Source organism: Pseudophryne corroboree, chromosome 1 (assembly GCF_028390025.1).
Source record: "Pseudophryne corroboree isolate aPseCor3 chromosome 1, aPseCor3.hap2, whole genome shotgun sequence".
Classification (NCBI taxonomy): domain Eukaryota; kingdom Metazoa; phylum Chordata; class Amphibia; order Anura; family Myobatrachidae; genus Pseudophryne; species Pseudophryne corroboree.
The window spans coordinates 1,151,845,859-1,151,867,636 of record NC_086444.1 but is presented as its reverse complement, the minus strand read 5'-3'; the positions used below and the strand labels follow the sequence as shown (position 1 = coordinate 1,151,867,636).

Here is a 21,778-nt window from a genome sequence, read left to right as displayed (position 1 = left end):
CCTTCAGGCTGTGTGTATAAGGTGTATATGAAACATAAATGAATTGTGTGAATGTACACACACTTTGTTTAATGCACAAAGTTATAAAAAATATTGGCTAAAATTACCTTCAGGCTGTGTGTATACGGTATATATGTAACATAAATGCATTCTGTGCTTAGATTTAGGTCCCATCACCATGATATCTCATTATGGTATGCAATTATTCCAAAATACGGAAAAATCCGATATCCAAAATACCTCTGGTCCCAAGCATTTTGGATAAGGGATACTCAACCTGTATATATATATATATATATATATAGAAAAAAGCACAAGTGACAGCACTCAAAACCATGGTCAAAAATGAATGAGTGGTGCAAGGCAGTAAAATAACATAAAGGCACTCGCTTTCCCAACTCATTGGTAAAAGCAAAACAAGCCAGCACTCACAGTTTAGATGAAGAATCGAAGAAGCTTTATTCCATATCGAAGCGACAAGTGTATATTCAGGCTGTGCCTGTATGTACACTTGTCGCTTCGATATGGAAATATGGAATAAAGCTTCTTCGATTCTTCATCTAAACTGTGAGTGCTGGCTTGTTTTGCTTTTACCAATGAGTTGGGAAAGCGAGTGCCTTTATTTATTTTTATATATATATATATATATATATATATATATAAAATACTGCTAGTGCGTGCATTACAATGTACCAGATTAAAAACAGCAATGCACTGTACTCAGTACACCATAGTCCTGTGCAGTGTAAGGTCAAATGTATATGTGCACAGTCTGGAACCTGATCCCTAAAGGGGAGGGGGGGGGGCAGTGGGGCCCACCGGGGGTTTCCCCTGTACCCCTGTGGGACAGTGCGACACTAAACCCGCTGTAGTTGTGGATTACAACCAGGTTTTACAGTCTATACATTATTATTTTTGTCAGGGCTCTTTAAATAAAAGGGACAGAAGTGGTAGTTTATTTGGGTCAAGTAATGTTGGAGAAGCTGAAAACTTCCCTCTCTGCTCTAGTTACCTATAAGGACTAATTAGTAGAGTCTTCTTTTGTGCCCTTTACTTTTTTATTCTTTTTAAATGGGACACTTCATCACCCTGCATAATTTGTACCAGTTGAATAATAATGGTAGCTTACAAGTAATACCCCTTTCACACTGCCAATGCACCCGGGAATTGGAAACGGGTCCTTCCTGGGTGGGATCCGGCATTGGCCGCTGCTGCTGGCTTCCCCGACCCTTGCCTTAGCAGCGGGGGGCGGAGCCGGTAGCGGGGGCGGAGGTGGAGGCGGCGCTAGGAGATGAGATCATCTCCGCGCCGCCTCTCCCTGCTATAGTAAACAGGTCCCGGGACGCACCGACCCAAGAGCCTGTTTACGCAGCCACTGACCCGGTATTCAACCCGGGTATAACACTGCTTTATTCCCGGGTTGAATTGCCTGGTCAGGTGACCCAGGATTTCGGCTATGACCCTTTCACACCGCACGCTGACCCGTGTCAACCCGGCAATATGCCGGGTCGATACCGGGTTATTTATGCGGTGTGAAAGGGGTGTTATGGAGGTGTTCCTTATTTACCAACTCCATTTCCAGATTCACTCTAATAGTCTAGCTCTGTCTCTACAGTCTAGACTAGTGCTTCTCAAATCCAGTCGACTCTCTGGACACACTAGCATTGCATGTTTTCCATATCTCCCCGCTGGAGCACAGGTGTATAGGACCCCATACAGATAAAGTCCATCTTCCTAATTCCCCGACCGGTACCACTGATCTGCAAATTTAATCCACCCATCGGCGGCCATCGATGATCAGCAATCTTTTTTAGGAATTGGGAAATTCTTAATTTTAAAAATCTCCAATTTGCCAATCCTGACTCTATGTGGTCATGATCAGGGAATCGCTTTTTTAAAAATGTTTAATATTCCCAATTCCCCGACCTGGCTGTTAGGGGATTGGGAAATAGCAGCAATCCGTCGGTAGTGTATGGGGGCCTTATTCCTTACTGACTGACATTTTTGAAAATCCACAGGTGGTTCTAATTATTTCACTTGTGATTCTATGAGGAGACCTGGAAAACATGCACTGTTAGTGGGTCGCGAGGACTGGATTTGAGAAGCACTGGTCTAAACTATGGCCTAGATCTCAACTTCATGCTGCTCCAGTAACCCTGCACCAGATCTGGATTTTATAATATTGTCTAAGCAGTATTAACAGTACATAAAAATCAGTCTGATATTACATCAGCAGGATTAGGATCCACAGAAGCTGAGCTACGGAGCCCTGATTTCAGGTCTTGGAGCTGGCTCTTAGCAATGGAGCAGAAATCATCTGTACATAATATACTCTGGATATTGCCTACCCTAGGCCTATAAATAATTCCAAATACAGTAGCCTTACTCTCTGCCACACCTCTTCTTTCTATCCAAATCTATATATACCAATAATAAACGCTGTGTTGTTCTATGTAAAGTGATGGGTAAAGTAGTACAACCTACAGTAGTACATGATTGTTTTCATCAAATGGGACCCTGGGTAAAAGGTCTCACACCAATCACAATTAAGATTGCAGTGTATTTTAATTGACACTTTTAATTGACACTTTATATCTACTACAGCGTGGGCAACATATGTTTTAGTACCTACTGTAAATGTCCTACTACGGTAGCATGGGCGCATCTAGAGAGGAGGAGGCCCACATGCAGGCTCCTTCTTTACCCCCCCCCCCCCCCCGCCTCTCTAGCCGGTAGTGCTGTAGCTCTGAGCACTTGGGTCACTAGGGAACCCTAGCGTTGTCCCAGAGTCTAGAGCTCATGTGCGGTTCTCTGGGAAATTGGCGCAGCGGCCATTTTCCCAGTGATTTTTCCTACTGGATATGTGCGGGAAAATGGCCGCAGTGATTTCTGCTGCTCTGCTGCTGTGCCTCCGGAGGGTAAGTATTGAAAAATAAGAATTTACTTACCGATAATTCTATTTCTCATAGTCCGTAGTGGATGCTGGGAACTCCGAAAGGACCATGGGGAATAGCGGCTCCGCAGGAGACTGGGCACAAAAGTAAAAGCTTTAGGACTAGCTGGTGTGCACTGGCTCCTCCCCCTATGACCCTCCTCCAAGCCTCAGTTAGGATACTGTGCCCGGACGAGCGTACACAATAAGGAAGGATTTTGAATCCCGGGTAAGACTCATACCAGCCACACCAATCACACCGTACAACCTGTGATCTGAACCCAGTTAACAGCATGATAACAGAGGAGCCTCTGAAAAGATGGCTCACAACAATAATAACCCGATTTTTGTAACTATGTACAAGTATTGCAGACAATCCGCACTTGGGATGGGCGCCCAGCATCCACTACGGACTATGAGAAATAGAATTATCGGTAAGTAAATTCTTATTTTCTCTGACGTCCTAGTGGATGCTGGGAACTCCGAAAGGACCATGGGGATTATACCAAAGCTCCCAAACGGGCGGGAGAGTGCGGATGACTCTGCAGCACCGAATGAGAGAACTCCAGGTCCTCCTCAGCCAGGGTATCAAATTTGTAGAATTTAGCAAACGTGTTTGCCCCTGACCAAGTAGCTGCTCGGCAAAGTTGTAAAGCCGAGACCCCTCGGCCAGCCGCCCAAGATGAGCCCACTTTCCTTGTGGAATGGGCTTTTACAGATTTTGGCTGTGGCAGGCCTGCCACAGAATGTGCAAGCTGAATTGTACTACAAATCCAACGAGCAATAGTCTGCTTAGAAGCAGGAGCACCCAGCTTGTTGGGTGCATACAGGATAAACAGCGAGTCAGATTTTCTGACTCCAGCCGTCCTGGAAACATATATTTTCAGGGCCCTGACTACGTCCAGCAACTTGGAATCCTCCAAGTCCCTAGTAGCCGCAGGTACCACAATAGGCTGGTTTAAGTGAAACGCTGAAACCACCTTAGGGAGAAATTGAGGACGAGTCCTCAATTCTGCCCTGTCCGTATGAAAAATTAGGTAAGGGCTTTTATAGGATAAAGCCGCTAATTCTGAGACACGCCTGGCTGAAGCCAGGGCTAACAGCATTACCACTTTCCATGTGAGATATTTTAAGTCCACAGTGGTGAGTGGTTCAAACCAATGTGATTTTAGGAACCCCAAAACTACATTGAGATCCCAAGGTGCCACTGGAGGCACAAAAGGAGGCTGTATATGCAGTACCCCCTTGACAAACGTCTGAACTTCAGGGACTGAAGCTAGTTCTTTCTGGAAGAAAATCGACAGGGCCGAAATTTGAACCTTAATGGACCCTAATTTTAGGCCCATAGACAGTCCTGTTTGCAGGAAATGCAGGAAACGACCCAGTTGAAATTCCTCTGTAGGGGCCTTCCTGGCCTCACACCACGCAACATATTTACGCCAAATACGGTGATAATGTTGCACAGTTACATCCTTCCTGGCTTTGATCAGGGTAGGGATGACTTCATCCGGAATGTATTTTTCCTTCAGGATCCGGCGTTCAACCGCCATGCCGTCAAACGCAGCCGCGGTAAGTCTTGGAACCGACAGGGTCCCTGCTGGAGCAGGTCCTTTCTTAGAGGTAGAGGCCACGGGTCCTCCGTGAGCATCTCTTGAAGTTCCGGGTACCAAGTCCTTCTTGGCCAATCCGGAGCCACGAGTATAGATCTTACTCCTCTCCTTCTTATGATTCTCAGTACCTTGGGTATGAGAGGCAGAGGAGGGAACACATACACTGACTGGTACACCCACGGTGTTACCAGAGCGTCCACAGCTATTGCCTGAGGGTCCCTTGACCTGGCGCAATATCTGTCTAGTTTTTTGTTGAGGCGGGACGCCATCATGTCCACCTTTGGTTTTTCCCAACGGTTCACAATCATGTGGAAGACTTCTGGGTGAAGTCCCCACTCCCCCGGGTGGAGGTCGTGTCTGCTGAGGAAGTCTGCTTCCCAGTTGTCCACTCCCGGAATGAACACCGCTGACAGTGCTATCACATGATTTTCCGCCCAGCGAAGAATCCTTGCAACTTCCGTCATTGCCCTCCTGCTTCTTGTGCCGCCCTGTCTGTTTACGTGGGCGACTGCCGTGATGTTGTCCGACTGGATCAACACCGGCTGACCCTGAAGCAGAGGCCTTGCTTGACTTAGGGCATTGTAAATGGCCCTTAGTTCCAGGATATTTATGTGAAATGACGTTTCCATGCTTGACCACAAGCCCTGGAAATTTCTTCCCTGTGTGACTGCTCCCCAGCCTCTCAGGCTGGCATCCGTGGTCACCAGGACCCAGTCCTGAATGCCGAATCTGCGGCCCTCTAGAAGATGAGCACTCTGCAACCACCACAGGAGAGACACCCTTGTCCTTGGAGACAGGGTTATCCGCTGATGCATCTGAAGATGCGATCCGGACCATTTGTCCAGCAGATCCCACTGAAAAGTTCTTGCGTGGAATCTGCCGAATGGAATCGCTTCGTAAGAAGCCACCATTTTTCCCAGGACCCTTGTGCATTGATGCACTGACACTTGGCCTGGTTTTAGGAGGTTCCTGACTAGCTCGGATAACTCCCTGGCTTTCTCCTCCGGGAGAAACACCTTTTTCTGGACTGTGTCCAGAATCATCCCTAGGAACAGCAGACGTGTCGTCGGAATCAGCTGCGATTTTGGAATATTTAGAATCCACCCGTGCTGTCGTAGTACTACTTGAGATAGTGCTACTCCGACCTCTAACTGTTCCCTGGACCTCGCCCTTATCAGGAGATCGTCCAAGTAAGGGATAATTAAGACGCCTTTTCTTCGAAGAAGAATCATCATTTCGGCCATTACCTTGGTAAAGATCCGGGGTGCCGTGGACAATCCAAACGGCAGCGTCTGAAACTGATAATGACAGTTCTGTACCACAAACCTGAGGTACCCTTGGTGAGAAGGGCAAATTGGGACATGGAGGTAAGCATCCTTGATGTCCAGAGACACCATATAGTCCCCTTCTTCCAGGTTCGCTATCACTGCTCTGAGTGACTCCATCTTGAATTTGAACCTTTGTATGTAAGTGTTCAAGGATTTCAGATTTAAAATAGGTCTCACCGAGCCGTCCGGCTTCGGTACCACAAACAGCGTGGAATAATACCCCTTTCCCTGTTGTAGGAGGGGTACCTTGATTATCACCTGCTGGGAATACAGCTTGTGAATGGCTTCCAATACCGCCTCCCTGTCGGAGGGAGACGTTGGTAAAGCAGACTTCAGGAACCGGCGAGGGGGAGACGTCTCGAATTCCAATTTGTACCCCTGAGATACTACCTGCAGGATCCAGGGGTCCACTTGCGAGTGAGCCCACTGCGCGCTGAAATTCTTGAGACGGGCCCCCACCGTGCCTGAGTCCGCTTGTAAGGCCCCAGCGTCATGCTGAGGACTTGGCAGAAGCGGGGGAGGGCTTCTGTTCCTGGGAAGAGGCTGCCTGCTGCAGTCTTTTTCCCCTTCCTCTGCCCCGGGGCAGATATGAGTGGCCTTTTGCCCGCTTGCCCTTATGGGGACGAAAGGACTGAGCCTGAAAAGACGGTGTCTTTTTCTGCTGAGAGGTGACCTGGGGTAAAAAGGTGGATTTCCCAGCCGTTGCCGTGGCCACCAGGTCCGATAGACCGACCCCAAATAACTCCTCCCCTTTATACGGCAATACTTCCATATGCCGTTTGGAATCCGCATCACCTGACCACTGTCGCGTCCATAACCCTCTTCTGGCAGAAATGGACAGCGCACTTACTCTTGATGCCAGAGTGCAAATATCCCTCTGTGCATCTCGCATATATAGAAATGCATCCTTTAAATGCTCTATAGTCAATAATATACTGTCCCTGTCCAGGGTATCAATATTTTCAGTCAGGGAATCCGACCAAGCCACCCCAGCACTGCACATCCAGGCTGAGGCGATTGCTGGTCGCAGTATAATACCAGTATGTGTGTATATACTTTTAAGGATATTTTCCAGCTTCCTATCAGCTGGTTCCTTGAGGGCGGCCGTATCAGGAGACGGTAACGCCACTTGTTTTGATAAGCGTGTGAGCGCCTTATCTACCCTAGGGGGTGTTTCCCAACGCGCCCTAACCTCTGGCGGGAAAGGGTGTAATGCCAATAATTTTTTAGAAATTAGCAGTTTTTTATCGGGGGAAACCCACGCTTCATCACACACCTCATTTAATTCATCTGATTCAGGAAAAACTACGGGTAGTTTTTTCACACCCCACATAATACCCTTTTTTGTGGTACTTGTAGTATCAGAAATGTTCAAAACCTCCTTCATTGCCGTGATCATGTAACGTGTGGCCCTACTGGAAAATACGTTTGTTTCCTCACCGTCGACACTGGAGTCAGTGTCCGTGTCTGGGTCTGTGTCGACCATCTGAGGTAACGGGCGCTTTAGAGCCCCCGACGGTGTTTGAGACGCCTGTACAGGTAATAACTGATTTGCCGGCTGTCTCATGTCGTCAACAGTCTTTTGTAAAGTGCTGACGCTATCACGTAATTCCTTCCATAAGACCATCCAGTCAGGTGTCGACTCCCTAGGGGGTGACATCACTATTACAGGCAATTGCTCCGCCTCCATACCATTTTCCTCCTCATACATGTCGACACAACGTACCGACACACAGCACACACACAGGGAATGCTCTGATAGAGGACAGGACCCCACTAGCCCTTTGGGGAGACAGAGGGAGAGTTTGCCAGCACACACCAGAGCGCTATATATATACAGGGATAACCTTATATAAGTGTTTTTCCCTTATATAGCTGCTGTATTGATTTATCTGCCAAATTAGTGCCCCCCCTCTCTTGTTTTACCCTGTTTCTGTAGTGCAGGACTGCAGGGGAGAGTCAGGGAGCTTCCCTCCAACGGAGCTGTGAGGGAAAATGGCGCCAGTGTGCTGAGGAGATAGGCTCCGCCCCCTTCTCGGCGGCCTTTCTCCCGCTTTTTTAAGGAAAAACTGGCAGGGGTTAAATGCATCCATATAGCCCAGGAGCTATATGTGATGTATTTTTTTGCCATCTAAGGTATTTTTATTGCGTCTCAGGGCGCCCCCCCCCAGCGCCCTGCACCCTCAGTGACCGGAGTGTGAAGTGTGCTGAGAGCAATGGCGCACAGCTGCGGTGCTGTGCGCTACCTTATTGAAGACAGGACGTCTTCTGCCGCCGATTTTCCGGACCTCTTCTGCTCTTCTGGCTCTGTAAGGGGGACGGCGGCGCGGCTCTGGGACCCATCCATGGCTGGGCCTGTGATCGTCCCTCTGGAGCTAATGTCCAGTAGCCTAAGAAGCCCAATCCACTCTGCACGCAGGTGAGTTTGCTTCTTCTCCCCTTAGTCCCTCGATGCAGTGAGCCTGTTGCCAGCAGGACTCACTGAAAATAAAAAAAACTAATTTAAACTTTTACTCTAAGCAGCTCAGGAGAGCCACCTAGATTGCACCCTTCTCGTTCGGGCACAAAAATCTAACTGAGGCTTGGAGGAGGGTCATAGGGGGAGGAGCCAGTGCACACCAGCTAGTCCTAAAGCTTTTACTTTTGTGCCCAGTCTCCTGCGGAGCCGCTATTCCCCATGGTCCTTTCGGAGTTCCCAGCATCCACTAGGACGTCAGAGAAATAATGGGTGCAATACCCCAGTGTACTGGAGGTTATTTCAATGACTGTATGTACAAGATTGGACTGACTGTTCATGGGTATGTAGAGTACCAGAGAAGGCAAAGCAGTTGAGTGTGTATTGGCAGGGGTGGGCAATAAGCGGCCCACCAGATGCTGTAGAGCTACACATCCCAGCATGCCCTGCCACAGTTTTCCCTGGTTAAAGTGACAAAAGTATACTTATTAGAATAAAACAGTAACACAAATCAGAAACACTTATCTGAAATCACCTTTTACTGAGTAGTAAAGAGCAATACATATTTAACAAATGTACGACAAAAGCTTTATCTGACACAATTAGAAAATATGCAACACTAGGGCTTGCTACACTAATTTGGGGGATGAATTAGTACAAAAAAGTTATTGTATACATAAGTGGTTCCTAAACTCGGTCCTCAGAAGCCCACACAGGTCACATTTTCCAGGTCACCCGGCAGGTGCGCTATCACCAACTGTTACTTTTAAAAATCCACAGGTGACCTGGAAAATGTGAATTGTTAGGGGTCCCTGAGGACAGAGTATGGGAAACACCGGTATAGATGCAATAAACACAAATGAATACAGGTTGTTCTAAGAACTGCAAATAAGAATGTGCTATAAAAAGCAGAACACATAAATCAAATGATGGGGAAGCATTAATAATGATAGAACCTACATCTAAATTGTAAATGTTCTTTATCCAGGAACTACTATGTTAATGCTAGGAAATGCTGTACTTCAAAGCACTTGGTAAACATTAACATACTGTGTATGAGGAAGGAAACATTGTGTTGGAAACCCCTAAAGTGAGTGCTCAGATGAAAACAACAACGGCAACTAAATGTCACCACACTGCAACATAAATACAATAACAATCTGAAAAAGCTGCATTGTGTGTGAACTAGTAAGAATAAATGTTTGTTGTGATTAAACAACATACAGAACGTTAACAGGCAAAGATTAAATCTATTGTTCCAGTTCCCCCTTTTGGCTACTTTTCTGACCGGCAATCTGACAGATGACTTATGACAGATGGCAATCTGACAGATGTACATGATATAAAACAGTGTGATATTTTATGTGTGCTATCAATGCTTTACCTCCTAGCTACTGAGCATTAATAGAAAGTACAATTACTACATACTTATATACACAATGTCCAGATATTCCCATTCCAATGTGTACCGGTCAGTAATGCCTTCTGTATGAATATTTTATTTATATTTTGTACATTATAGACAGTCATCTGAAATACCTTCCATGTATGTACCTTCCAATAGGTATGGTCATCAGTAGGGGGGAAATAAAGAGTCACAGATGAGGGTGATGTGATGACAAAATAATAATATATATTGCATTATATATTAGAATGCACCATACAATAAAGCATAATAGTAACTATGTAAATTAAGACATCCAACCTCTAACTATTTTAATTGAAACAAATAAGTCAAGCAAAGGGGAAAAACAGTACTAGCTATTTCATTCAGACAGAGGGAATTACATCTCAACGGAGCTGTATTTGTGCACAGTGTGATTGTACCTGTGATGACTGTGATAAAGTATATTTGGAACATATGTCTGAGTGAGAAAACACAATATAGATTAAGCATTACAAGGAAGAAATTAAAACCTGCAGCTCTCTGCTGGGTACCGTGGCTAAAATAAGTACAATGAGCTGGTATGAACCAGTCTTGTCCCACTGCGGTTGCCTAGGGCTACAGACAGAATGATGTAAGATAAATTTACATGTTGGGTATTAGGTGCTGATGAAAAATGCAGCCAAGCGGTTGCTTAGCGATTCACAAAAGAATCAGTGCGGATCTGGAGGAGGGGGGATTATGTGGTTACTAAATAACAGTCCTGTAGGGCGCTGTTCTACTTCACTTGATGCTCAGTCATGCATCCCCAGGATTTTCCACAGGATAAAGTCACTTTCAAAGGGACCTACAAATACATAATTCTCTGGTTCTTACAAAGATCTGCATACTTTAAATATAACACATGCCAATGGAATATTTCAAACGATCTTGACAGTTATTCTTTTCATTTCCAGTTGTGTAAGCCTAAAAGAAATGGTGCGAGTATTGTAACTTCTAACACATTGTAACATGTTTAGAAGCGACTCAATAGAAAGTTAAAAGTAGCTTTGTTGCTTTAGATGCTTTTCAAAGCATAGCAAGTACATTCTATTCACACAGTAGCAATTCACATTTTATATATATATATATACACACACACACACACACACACACACACACACATACATATACACACATATATGCACTTCACATATAATAGCATTGCTACTATACGTCCAACTCTGTTGTTGGAGTTTGAAGAATAAGAGTTATTATAATAAGTGAGCTATTGTTCATCAAGAGCTCTGTTTGAAAAATACTTATGTCAATAGTCAAGCTGAACAGTCACCAGCACTATTTCCGTTGTCACTATTGTCACAGTGAGTATTTGTACCTTTAATCCAACGCCACTAGCATGTTGTAAAGATTCCATGATGTGTTTAACAAGTGCTATAATTGGAATATAAAAAGTAAATTAATTACATATACTGTAAGTACCTGTTATGTAATATGACTAAGTAAGTGAAATATGCCTAATTAAATAATTTGCAGACAATAAACATTATTTTGAAAATTATATGTTTTAAAACACTTTGTTTAAATTAACAAATACAATGTGCTTATTGTTTTCTAAGTCATTACAAAAGAAGTATAAATGTTTTCCCCCTTTGATAGATAACATGTCTCGGCAGTTCAGTGATCATATCCTGTATTGTTTTATCCTGTGAGTTAATCTAGTTAATTTAGTCTGCAAATGAAACAAATGTGTTCTACATAGAACAACAAGTGTAATGAACACTTATCAGTTACAGCAAATGCTTTTCTAAACGGGTGTGGTATGGCTGAGCGATGGTCTCCCGATCGCCGATCAGCATACAGACGCCGGGATCCCTGCGGGGAGGGGCGAGTGCAGCAAGCCCCTTGTGGGCTCGGTGGCGACCTGACCTGAGGTCGCCACGGGTTCTATTCCCACTCTATGGGGGTGTGGATAATTAGATCAACAGTGTCTAGGTCGACAATATTTAGGTCGACAGTCACTAGGTCGATAGGGTCAGAAGGTCGACATGTTCTAGGTCGACAGGTCAAAAGGTCGACATGAGTTGTTTTTTTTGGGGGGGGGGTTGTGTCGTTTCTTCGTAGAGTGACCGGGAACCCCAATTACTGTACCGTGTCCCCTCGCATGGCTCACTTCGCTCGCCATGCTTCGGGCAAGGTGCCTCGCTCCGCTATCGCTTTGCTTGGCACAGATTACCGTTCCAATCATAGTCCACGTGGATCGTTAAGTATGAAAAAGTAAAAAATAAAGATTTTTTAAAAAAACCTCATGGCGGCCTTTTGACCTGTCGACCAGGAACATGCCGACCATCTGACCCTGTCGACCTATAGTGGTCGACCTAAACATTGTCGACCTAGACACTGTCGATCTTCAGACCGGATCCCCTCTATGGGTGTTGTGGAAATAGTCCCTGTTGGTCGGCATGCCGACCGTCGGGATAGTGAGGGGGCGGGATTTGGGGGGAGGTCATGTGACCGTCGGTCTGCTGACTGCCGGTCACATGAATACCACCCTTTCTAAACATTTCATGGGAAATCATGAAAAGCACAGTGTGATATTGTATTGCACTGCTATTTTCCACTGAAGGTGAGAATTATAAATGGAACATAATAAGCATTATTGCTACCATAACTGCATACAGTAATGTCCATCCAGAAAGTTTAAAGCTAGTTTAATCTTTACTGGAAATACAAACCAATATTTATTATTAACCCTCTTTTTAAAGATATAGGGGCTCATTTATCAATTACTGCATTTGCAATGTGATCTGGTACACGATATTAGCACCCAAAATTGTATTGCAATATGTGATTATACTGGTGCAATGCATGAAGAAGCACTTGCAGGGACAGAGCCCGTCCAAGTGAAGTCCGTCTCTCTGGTAAATGTGACAGCATTCAACTCTAAAATGTTTACATATTGATGCTGCATATGTCAAGTTTTACATCTATTACTAAACCTCTTTCTAAAAATATTTTGAAACTTAAGCTGTTATACAATTTTATTGCAGTCACTCACGTCTAATATGCTTTGGAGGCATTTTATCTATTCTATCCTCCTACATTGCTGCTTCAGATCTTTAGTAGGGGAATTAAATTGCAGGCGAAGGGTGCGAATTGCTACTTCAGCAGCATTTAAATGCCCGTCTCGCACTCTTCATCTGGTCAATTCGCATCAAAGCGCTCGCTACCCTATGTGAGGTCCTGCTACCATAGTTTGGCGATTCGGCAGGGCGGGGTCATCACCAGCAATTGAACTGCCCTCTAAGAGTGACTGTGGAGGCTTATAATACTACTTAACTTGTCTGCACACTGTATCAATTGAAAAACTTGTCATTGCCAACATAGGTAGGTTTAGGGGTCAAGCTACAACTTATTGGCTGCTATCACCCCCCCCCCCCACCACCACCCCCCTCCCCTCTCCTTTTCAATCAAAGCCTGTAAACTGAGAGTTAGAAGCTGGTTGGTTAGTGCTCTCTCTCTCTTTCTCCTCTTGCTTTAATAAATACCCCCCCCCAGAGAGAAAATGAAAAGTATGAAGTGAGAGGAAGAAGACCAGACATTTCTAGGGCTGCACACCAGTGAAGAGACACTGGTGTGCAGCCCTAGAAATGTCTGGTCTTCTTCCTCTCACTTCATACTTTTCATTTTCTCTCTGTGGGGGGTATTTATTAAAGCAAGAGGAGAAAGAGAGAGAGAGCACTAACCAACCAGCTTCTAACTTCTAGTGTGTACACACAGAGCGATATGGCTTAGCGATTTTGACTATATAGACAAAATCGCTAAGAAAGTTAGTGCATATCGCTCCGTGTGTACACAGCGAGCGATAGCAATGTGCGTCCCCGCCAGGTCGCAATCGCTGTGCAGGCAAGTAAATTTTGACTAGGTCCCTGGAAAAGTAAAAGCATCCCCGTATTTACAGAAGTTAGTCAAAATCGCCCGTAGCCAAAATCGCTTGCACAGTTAGTCAAAATCGGTGGTATTCATGTGACCGGTGGTCAGCAGACAGACGGTCACATGACCTCCCCCAAAATCCCGCCCCCTCACTATCCCGAGGGTTGGCATGCCAATTAACAGGGACTATTTCCACTTGTGGGTGTCCACGGCACCCATAGAGTGGGAATAGAACCCGTGTCAACCGCAGGTCGCCACCGAGCCCACATCGTAGCGAGCACAGCAAGCCCGCAAGGGGCTTGCTGCACTTGCCCCTCCCCGCTGGGATCCCGGCATTGGTATGCTGTCATCTACTGCCAATGCAAAGTAAATTGCTCAGTCAAAATCGTGTATGGACCTTTACTCAGAATAATCTAACTAAACACAATTATTCCACAGGTCAGGCTGCGCTAAATCTCCTGAACCAGTGCTGTCCGAGTACTAAGAATAAGCAAGTGGACTCAAAATAATTGTCTGCTAACTAGCTGCTTGTAGGCCAAAATGGCACAAAAAAGATGTTATACAGCAGTTTTTTTAGTCGTTATGAGGAATAGTGGAGCCGTAATATAAACTTGGAAGGTGGTACAGTAGAAAAGTCCTGTTCTAAACTTCTGAATTTTGCCCATTCGCATCAGTCACTGCCCCAGTAAGACCTTACAATCTATATTCCCTACCACATAAACACTTGGTTTTAGTGCTGTGAGTCAGTAATGCTAACCATTACACTGTCTGTGCTGCCTGTGATTGAGACAAACATATTTCATTGAGCCACTTGTTTAAAAATAGAAATGTACTTGAAAAGCAACATGCAGGGAACAGATAGTCATTTAGTTATTTTGACAAAGTGCCCCAGATAAAGCTCTCACAATGATGGTTATTTGCTATCTCATAGGATTGTTGAAGCATTGAAAAAAAGAAGAAAAAGAAATACTACTAATGTTGGCGAGTCCATTTCATCCCATATTCGAAATTTCTTGGACACTCTGGGAGCACAGATTTGGAGCCTCATTTGGAGCACAGATATTTTGCTTACAGAATGCTAATACGATTATATGTGCATATAGCACCACCCCAATGGGGGTCATTCCGACCCGTTCGCACGCAGCGGTTTTTCACTGCTATGCAAACGGGTGCGGAATGCGCATGCGCGGCGGGCGCAGGGCGTGACGTTGCCTGGCGACAGGGGTCGCTGGGTTACGTTGCGGCTTCCGACAGGAGCGGTCGCAGTGGCGACCGCTAAGAAGATTGACAGCAAGGAGGCGTGGAGGGGCGGATCCGGATTGTTGGAGAGCGTTTTTGGGGAGTGGTGAGTAAAACTCAGGCGTGTCCAGGACAATGGAGGGCGGAGGTGTGACGTCAAAGCCGGCCCCATCATCGCTGGATCAATCGCACAGGGTAAGTAGGTCCAGGGCTGGTCAAGTTCTGCTTGAATTTTTTTTAGCTTAGCAGGACTGCACAAGTGATCGCAGCCCTGCTAAGCTAAAATACACTCCCCCATAGGCGTGGACTGTTGATCGCAGCAGCAGCTAAAAGTTGCTAGCTGAGATCAACTCGGAATGACCACCAAAGTTTTCTATCCACCAGAGCAGCTGTCATCATCACTAATAGTTTTACCTATTCTATGCTGAATGTATGAGATTGATGAAAAAGGCGTCCACTCAGTATATGTGTATAACTCTGGATACGGGGCCTAATTCAGAGTTGATCGCAGCAGCAAATTTGTTAGCAGTTGGGCAAAACCATGGCCCTCATTCCGAGTTGATCGCTCGTTAGCTGCTTTTAGCAGCATTGCACACGCTAGGCCGCCGCCCTCTGGGAGTGTATCTTAGCTTAGCAGAATTGCGAACGAAAGATTAGCAGAACTGCTAATAAATAATTCTTAGCAGTTTCTGAGTAGCTTGAGACTTACTCCTACACTGCGATCAGCTCAGCCCGTTTCTTCCTGGTTTGACGTCACAAACACGCCCTGCGTTCGGCCAGCCACTCCCCCGTTTCTCCAACCACTCCTGCGTTTTATCCTGACACGCCTGCGTTTTTCCGCACACTCCCAGGAAACGGTCAGTTTCCGCCCAGAAACACCCACTTCCTGTCAATCACACTCCGTTCACTTCAACGATGAAAATTCTTCGTTCGGACGTGAGTAAATCTACTAAGTTTTGTGCTAAAATACTTAGCGCATGCGCACTGCGTACCATGCGCATGCGCATTTTTGCCTTAATCGCTCCGTTGCGAAAATCGGCAACGAGCGAACAACTCAGAATGACCCCCCATGTGCACTGCAGGTGGGGCAGATATAACATGTGCAGAGAGAGTTAGATTTGGGTGGGGTTTGTTCAAACTGAAAATTAAATTGCAGTGTAAAAATAATGCAGCCAGTATTTACCCTGCACAGAAACAAAATAACCCACAGAAATCTAAGAGAGGAGGGGACCCACACATGGAGACTGCACACGGGTCCCATCCTCTCTAGATACGCCTCTGTCTGTTTCATAGGACTGTTATGGCACACTCATGGGGGGTAATTCAGAAACAAAATAACCGCACCATTTTTCTAGAGTCCTGCGCATGCGCTGTATATTCTGGCACTGTGCCAGTGTCTAGTGCTCAGTGCGCTAACAGCAGCGGTGACGGCTATGGGAGAGGAGGAGGCCCACACATGGTCACCGATGGACGCCGGAAAGGTGAGTATAGAAGAAATGGGTGCAGTGTGTGCGGTGTGGGCCCCCTCTGGACCCAGGGGCCCGTGTGCACCGCACACACTGCACCCATTATAGATACGCTAGTGGAAATAGATCTCTTTTGTGCATCTATCCAGCTGCTGCTCAACGGACATCCGGAAACACTCATTTCATGTATGGAGAGAAATGGTGAAAGAGTCACATGCATGCACAAACTGCTCAGTGTGGAGCTTTGTGTGAGAATCAGGCCCTATCTGTATTTAAACAGTGTCACTTTGGACTTTGACTATGCATCTCCTTTGCTCCTCATATTAATTTCCAAGCTCTATCACTTGACAGCAGGGCCGTAACTAGGAGTGTGCGGAGGGGGCACCGCACATAGCGCTGCAGGGTAGGGGGCGCTGTTGGCAGCACTTGTCCATTATCTGTTTTAATTACTTTTACTTGCAGCTCCCCCCCTTTTTGAAGTCCAGCATCTCCTGACTGCCGCTGTCTCCTACCCTGACTCCTTCTGTCGCTAATACCTATACAACATTCATGAACTAAACTTGAGATTTCTTTCATATTCAGTCACACTGTCCTTTATTACATTTCACGATGCTGACATACCCGGGATTCAAACCTATTGCCTATGGCATTGCAGTCAGACACTCTATTCATTGAGCTATCTGCCCTTGCTTAGAAAGGTAGATCATTCTAAGATAGAGAATTGTATTTGAAGCTCACCTTGTACTTTGAAATAAAATGATCAGCATTGCAGCTAAGCAGATCTATGTAGTGTGTGGCTGCAAGAGATTGGCTGTGTGGCTGCACACGACATAGGGGGTAATTCCAAGTTGATCGCAGCAGGATTTTTGTTAGCAATTGGGCAAAACCATGTGCACTGCAGGGGAGGCAGATATAACATGTGCAGAGAGAGTTAGATTTGGATGGGGTGTGTTCAAACTGAAATCTAAATTGCAGTGTAAAAATAAAGCAGACAGTATTTACCCTGCATAGAAACAATATAACCCACCCAAATCTAACTCTCTCAGCAAATGTTATATCTGTCCCCCCCCCCCCCTGCAGTGCATATGGTTTTGCCCAATTGCTAACAAACTTGCTGCTGCGATCAACTCAGAATTACCCCCCATGTGCACTGCAGGGGAGGCAGATATAACATGTGCAGAGAGAGTTAGATTTGGGTGAGGTGAGTTCAATCTGCAATCTAAATTGCAGTGTAAAAATAAAGCAGCCAGTATTTACCCTGCACAGAAACAAAATAACCCACCCAAATCTAACTCTCTCTGCAAATGTTATATCTGCCCCCCCCCCCCCCCCCCCCTGCAGTGCACATGGTTTTGCCCAACTGCTAAAAATTTCCTGCTGCAATGAACTTGGAATTACCCCCATAGATCTATCTGCTCAATTGCAATGCTGATTATTTTTTTTACAAGGTACCAGTAGCCTCATAGTGCATGAATGTGGTATAAAGAGGATTTGTGTCCAAATGTCCAAATCTTTTTCTTGCAGTGGTCTACAAGCGTATGTAGTAAGGGGCATCATAGCATGGGCTTTCTCTAGGATCAATGTTGACATGCCCCCACCCCACAGTATGGGCGCCTTAGGTCCCTACTGGAAAAATGGGGATGGGGGGGAAGGCAAGGGGGGGTAGGCGCCAATTCTCTCTCTGGCACAGGGCACCAAAAGGTCTAGTTACGGCTCCGCTTGACAGAACCGTTATTTCATCACCTCCTAAGTTAGTGTAGGTGTACACACTCACCCAATACTTTCTGAACTCCATCATGAATGTTGCTGTCTAATCAAATAACAACTTGTTACACTGTAATGGCACATTTATGTCTATTGCCTTACGGCCCTTGTACTAACCACAGCCTCAAAAGCTATACAAAACATTCTTGCTAGCCCATGGCCGGACTGGCCATCTGTCACTTCTGGCACATGCCAGAAGGGCCAATGGGCAGGTGAGCCGGATCGGTCGCTCAGAGAGCCGGGAAGGCCGCGCGCAGCGCAGCCTCCGGCTATCTGGTTCCATGGACACCTTGGAAATGGGGGCGTGCCGCGAGTCCACGCCCCCGGACTCACGGCGCGTCCCGCCAGCCCCAGCAACCATCGCCATGGTAATGGGGGCATGCCATGAGTCAACGCCCCCATGACTCACGGCACGCCCCCATACGTCGTGCGGCGCGCCCCACGCGTTCACAAATGTCAGGGCCGAATCGAGGCCCCAGTCCGTCACTGCACTAGCCTAATACTATCTTCATGATCTTAGATTGCTATACAGTAACTCGTTTAAGCCCCAAATCTTCTCCCACCAGCACTTCATGAGTGGACCTCACAGTCTCGCTATATCAAACACTCCCTAAGCTTTCCCTTTAGAATTTTTGGGTCTCGTTTCGAAAGAATCTGATTACCATATATATATACAGCGGTATGACTCGGCACTCAAAAAAGGGTAAGATTACTTGCTGCGGTGCCCTCTGAGAATCTGTTCTGGATCCCAAATAGTGTAATGGAAGCAGCGGCACTCTGCAGACTGGTCAGATAAGGAAAAAAGCCTTTATTCCGGTCCTACGCCGTTTCAGGGATAACCCCGTCGCCAGGGACAAGCGATTCACGAATGAGTCGCTTGTCCCTGACAACGGGGGTTATCCCCGAAATGGCGTAGGACCGGAATAAAGGCTTTTTTTCTTATCTGACCAATCTGCAGAGTGCCGCTGCTTCCATTACACTACATATACATATATATATATACATACATATAATACAGATTTTTATTTTTATGTATTCTTATTTGGCAAATAATGGTTGTAAATCAATGGGCAGCAAATTGTGGTCCAGGAATTGGTAGTAGGGTGAGGTTGGGTCTGCTTTGGTGGCCTCGAGGGCATCCGTACTGGCACCCGAAATGATGGGGGCATTGACGTGATAAAGGGTGGGGGGGGGGGGGGGGGGGGGGTGCTGAGGGCAATAATGCGCCTTGGGGTGGCCTAAAATTCAGCCCTGGGCACTCCAATGCAGAATCAAGGTGTTTTGAAGCATTTATTATATGTGATTCACAAATGAGGTTCTTAATTTGCATTTTTGGTCTCAAGTTGTAATTTATGGCAAATGCACATTCGTACACGGTGTTGTACTGCTGCACCAACCTGCAAATTCTTGGATTTGAGAATCCTCAACTTCAAATAACAGTTCGTCATGAATCTGTGCAATAATCCTGAAAGAAATTGACTGGTTTTCATTATCATCATCATCATCGCCACTATTTTTATTTGCAGGGCACCACAAGTTCTGCAGTACCGGTCAGTGTACAAATCCCGACAATACAGATTAAGCATACAGGTACAAACTGCAAGTACACGTCATAAGTATAAATACAGGTAGCAAATGTGAAAGTAAAAATAGGATTCTTATTACCTACCGGTAAATCCTTTTCTCGTAGTCCGTAGGGGATACTGGGAATCCATTTAATACCATGGGGTATAGACAGGTCCACTAGGAGCCTTGGGCACTTTAAGAATTTGATAGTGTGCGCTGGCTCCTACCTCTATGCCCCTCCTACCAGGCTAAGTCTAGGAAACTGTGCCCGAGGAGACAGACATACTTTGAGAGAAGGATAGATAAGGAAAGTGGTGAGATTACGAACCAGCACACACAAAACAAGAGGATCTTCGATCAGCATCTCAAGAAGATCCGCGTACCAGGCCCTTCGCGGCCAGTCCAGAGCAATGAGTATTGCTTGAACCTTTTCCCTTTTTATTCTCTTTAGAATTCGTGGGATCAGCGGAAGTGGAGGAAACACGTACACCAACTGGTAGACCCAAGGAGTTGTCAGAGCATCTACTGCCACTGCTTGTGGGTCCCTTGACCTGGAACATTGCCACTTGAGCTTCTTGTTGAGTCGAGAGGCCATTATGTCGATCTGTGGATATCCCCACCGACGTGTCAACCACCAGAACACCTCCAGGTGGAGGCCCCACTCCCCCGGGTGCAGGTCGTCTCTGCTGAGGAAGTCTGCTTCCCAGTTGTCTACTCCCGGAATGAAGACCGCCGACAACGCCACGGCGTGTATTTACACCCAGAGGAGAATTCTTGTTACCTCTGACATTGCTGCTCTGCTTTTCGTTCCGCCCTATCAGTTTATGTACGTTACCGCCGTCACATTGTCTGACTGGACTTGAATGGCCTGATTCCGAAGTAGAGATGAGGCCTGCAGAAGGGCATTGTAGATTGCCCTGAGTTCCAGGATGTTTATTGGAAGGACGACTTCCTGACTTGACCATCTTCCTTGAAACTGCACCCCCTTGGTGACTGCTCCCCAACCTCTGAGGCTTGCGTCTGTGTTTAGCAGAATCAAATTCTGAATAATAAACCTCCGACCCTCGACGAGGTGAGAAGTCTGTAGCCACCACAAAGGGAGATCCTGGCTCTTGACGAAAGACGGATCCTCTGGTGCATGTGAAGATGTGATCTGGACCATTTGTCCAATAGATCCAGCTGGAAGGGCCTCGCAAGAAACCTTCCGTACTGAAGCGTCTCGTAAGAGGCCACCATTTTCCCCAGAAGGCGAATGCACAGATGCACCGAGATCCGGGTTGGCTTCAGGACAGACCGAACCATCGACTGGATTACCATAGCCTTCTCCAAGGGAAGGAACACTCTCTGAGGCTCTGTCTCGAGTATCATTCATAGGAAAGGAAGCCTCTGCGTCGGTTCCAGGTGAGATTTTGGTAAGTTCAGAATCCACCCGTGATCCAGGAGTAGTCTGTTTGAGAGGCCAATGCTGTTCAACAACCGCTCCCTGGACAGTGTCTTTATCAGAAGATCGTCCAGGTACAGAATTATGTTCACTCCCTGTTTGTGGCGTAGAAACATCATCTCTGCCTTCACCTTGGTGAACACTCATGGTGCCGTGGAGAGACCAAGTGGCAGGGCCTGAAACTGGAAGTGACAGCCCTGCAGTGCAAACCGTAGATAAGCCTGATGAGGCGGCCAGATCGGAATGTGAAGGTACGCATCCTTGATATCAAGAGACACAAGGAATTCCCCCTTCTCCAGACCTGAGATCACCGCTCTCAGAGACTCCATCTTGGATTTGAACACTTGTAAGTACGGGTTCAACGACTTGAGGTTCAAAATCGGTCTTACCGAATAATCCGGTTTCGGTACTACAAGCAAGTTGGAATAATATCCCTTGTTTTGCAGATGAGGTGGAACTGAAACAATGACCTGAGTCTGTAACAGTCTTTGAATGGTGTCCTGTAAAGTTATACTTGCCTCTTGCAAAACTGGTAAGCCTGATTTGAAGAATCTGTGAGGTGGGAGCTCCTGGAACTCCAGTCTGTAGCCCTGGTAAATAAGATCTATGACCCAGGGATCATGGCACGAACTTGTCCAGATGTGACTGAAGAATTTTAGTCGG

General features: G+C 46.2%; 1 protein-coding gene across 6 annotated transcripts in view; it reads right to left on the bottom strand.

The window, feature by feature from the left end:
• Nucleotides 1-8,843: 8,843 nt before the first annotated feature.
• Nucleotides 8,844-21,778, bottom strand: part of POLN (DNA polymerase nu) — a 617,268-nt gene continuing 604,333 nt past the window's right edge. For 5 of the 6 annotated variants that reach the window (XM_063924721.1, XM_063924733.1, XM_063924728.1 and 2 more), the window contains 3 exons: nucleotides 19,506-19,573; nucleotides 11,085-11,140; nucleotides 8,844-10,556 (listed from right to left, as the gene is read on the bottom strand). In XM_063924721.1, the coding sequence (XP_063780791.1) occupies nucleotides 10,488-10,556; nucleotides 11,085-11,140; nucleotides 19,506-19,573 (193 nt within the window). In that variant the 3' untranslated portion in view covers nucleotides 8,844-10,487. The remainder of the gene's footprint in view (nucleotides 10,557-11,084; nucleotides 11,141-19,505; nucleotides 19,574-21,778) is intronic. The other variant, XM_063924740.1, reaches the window with a different exon arrangement.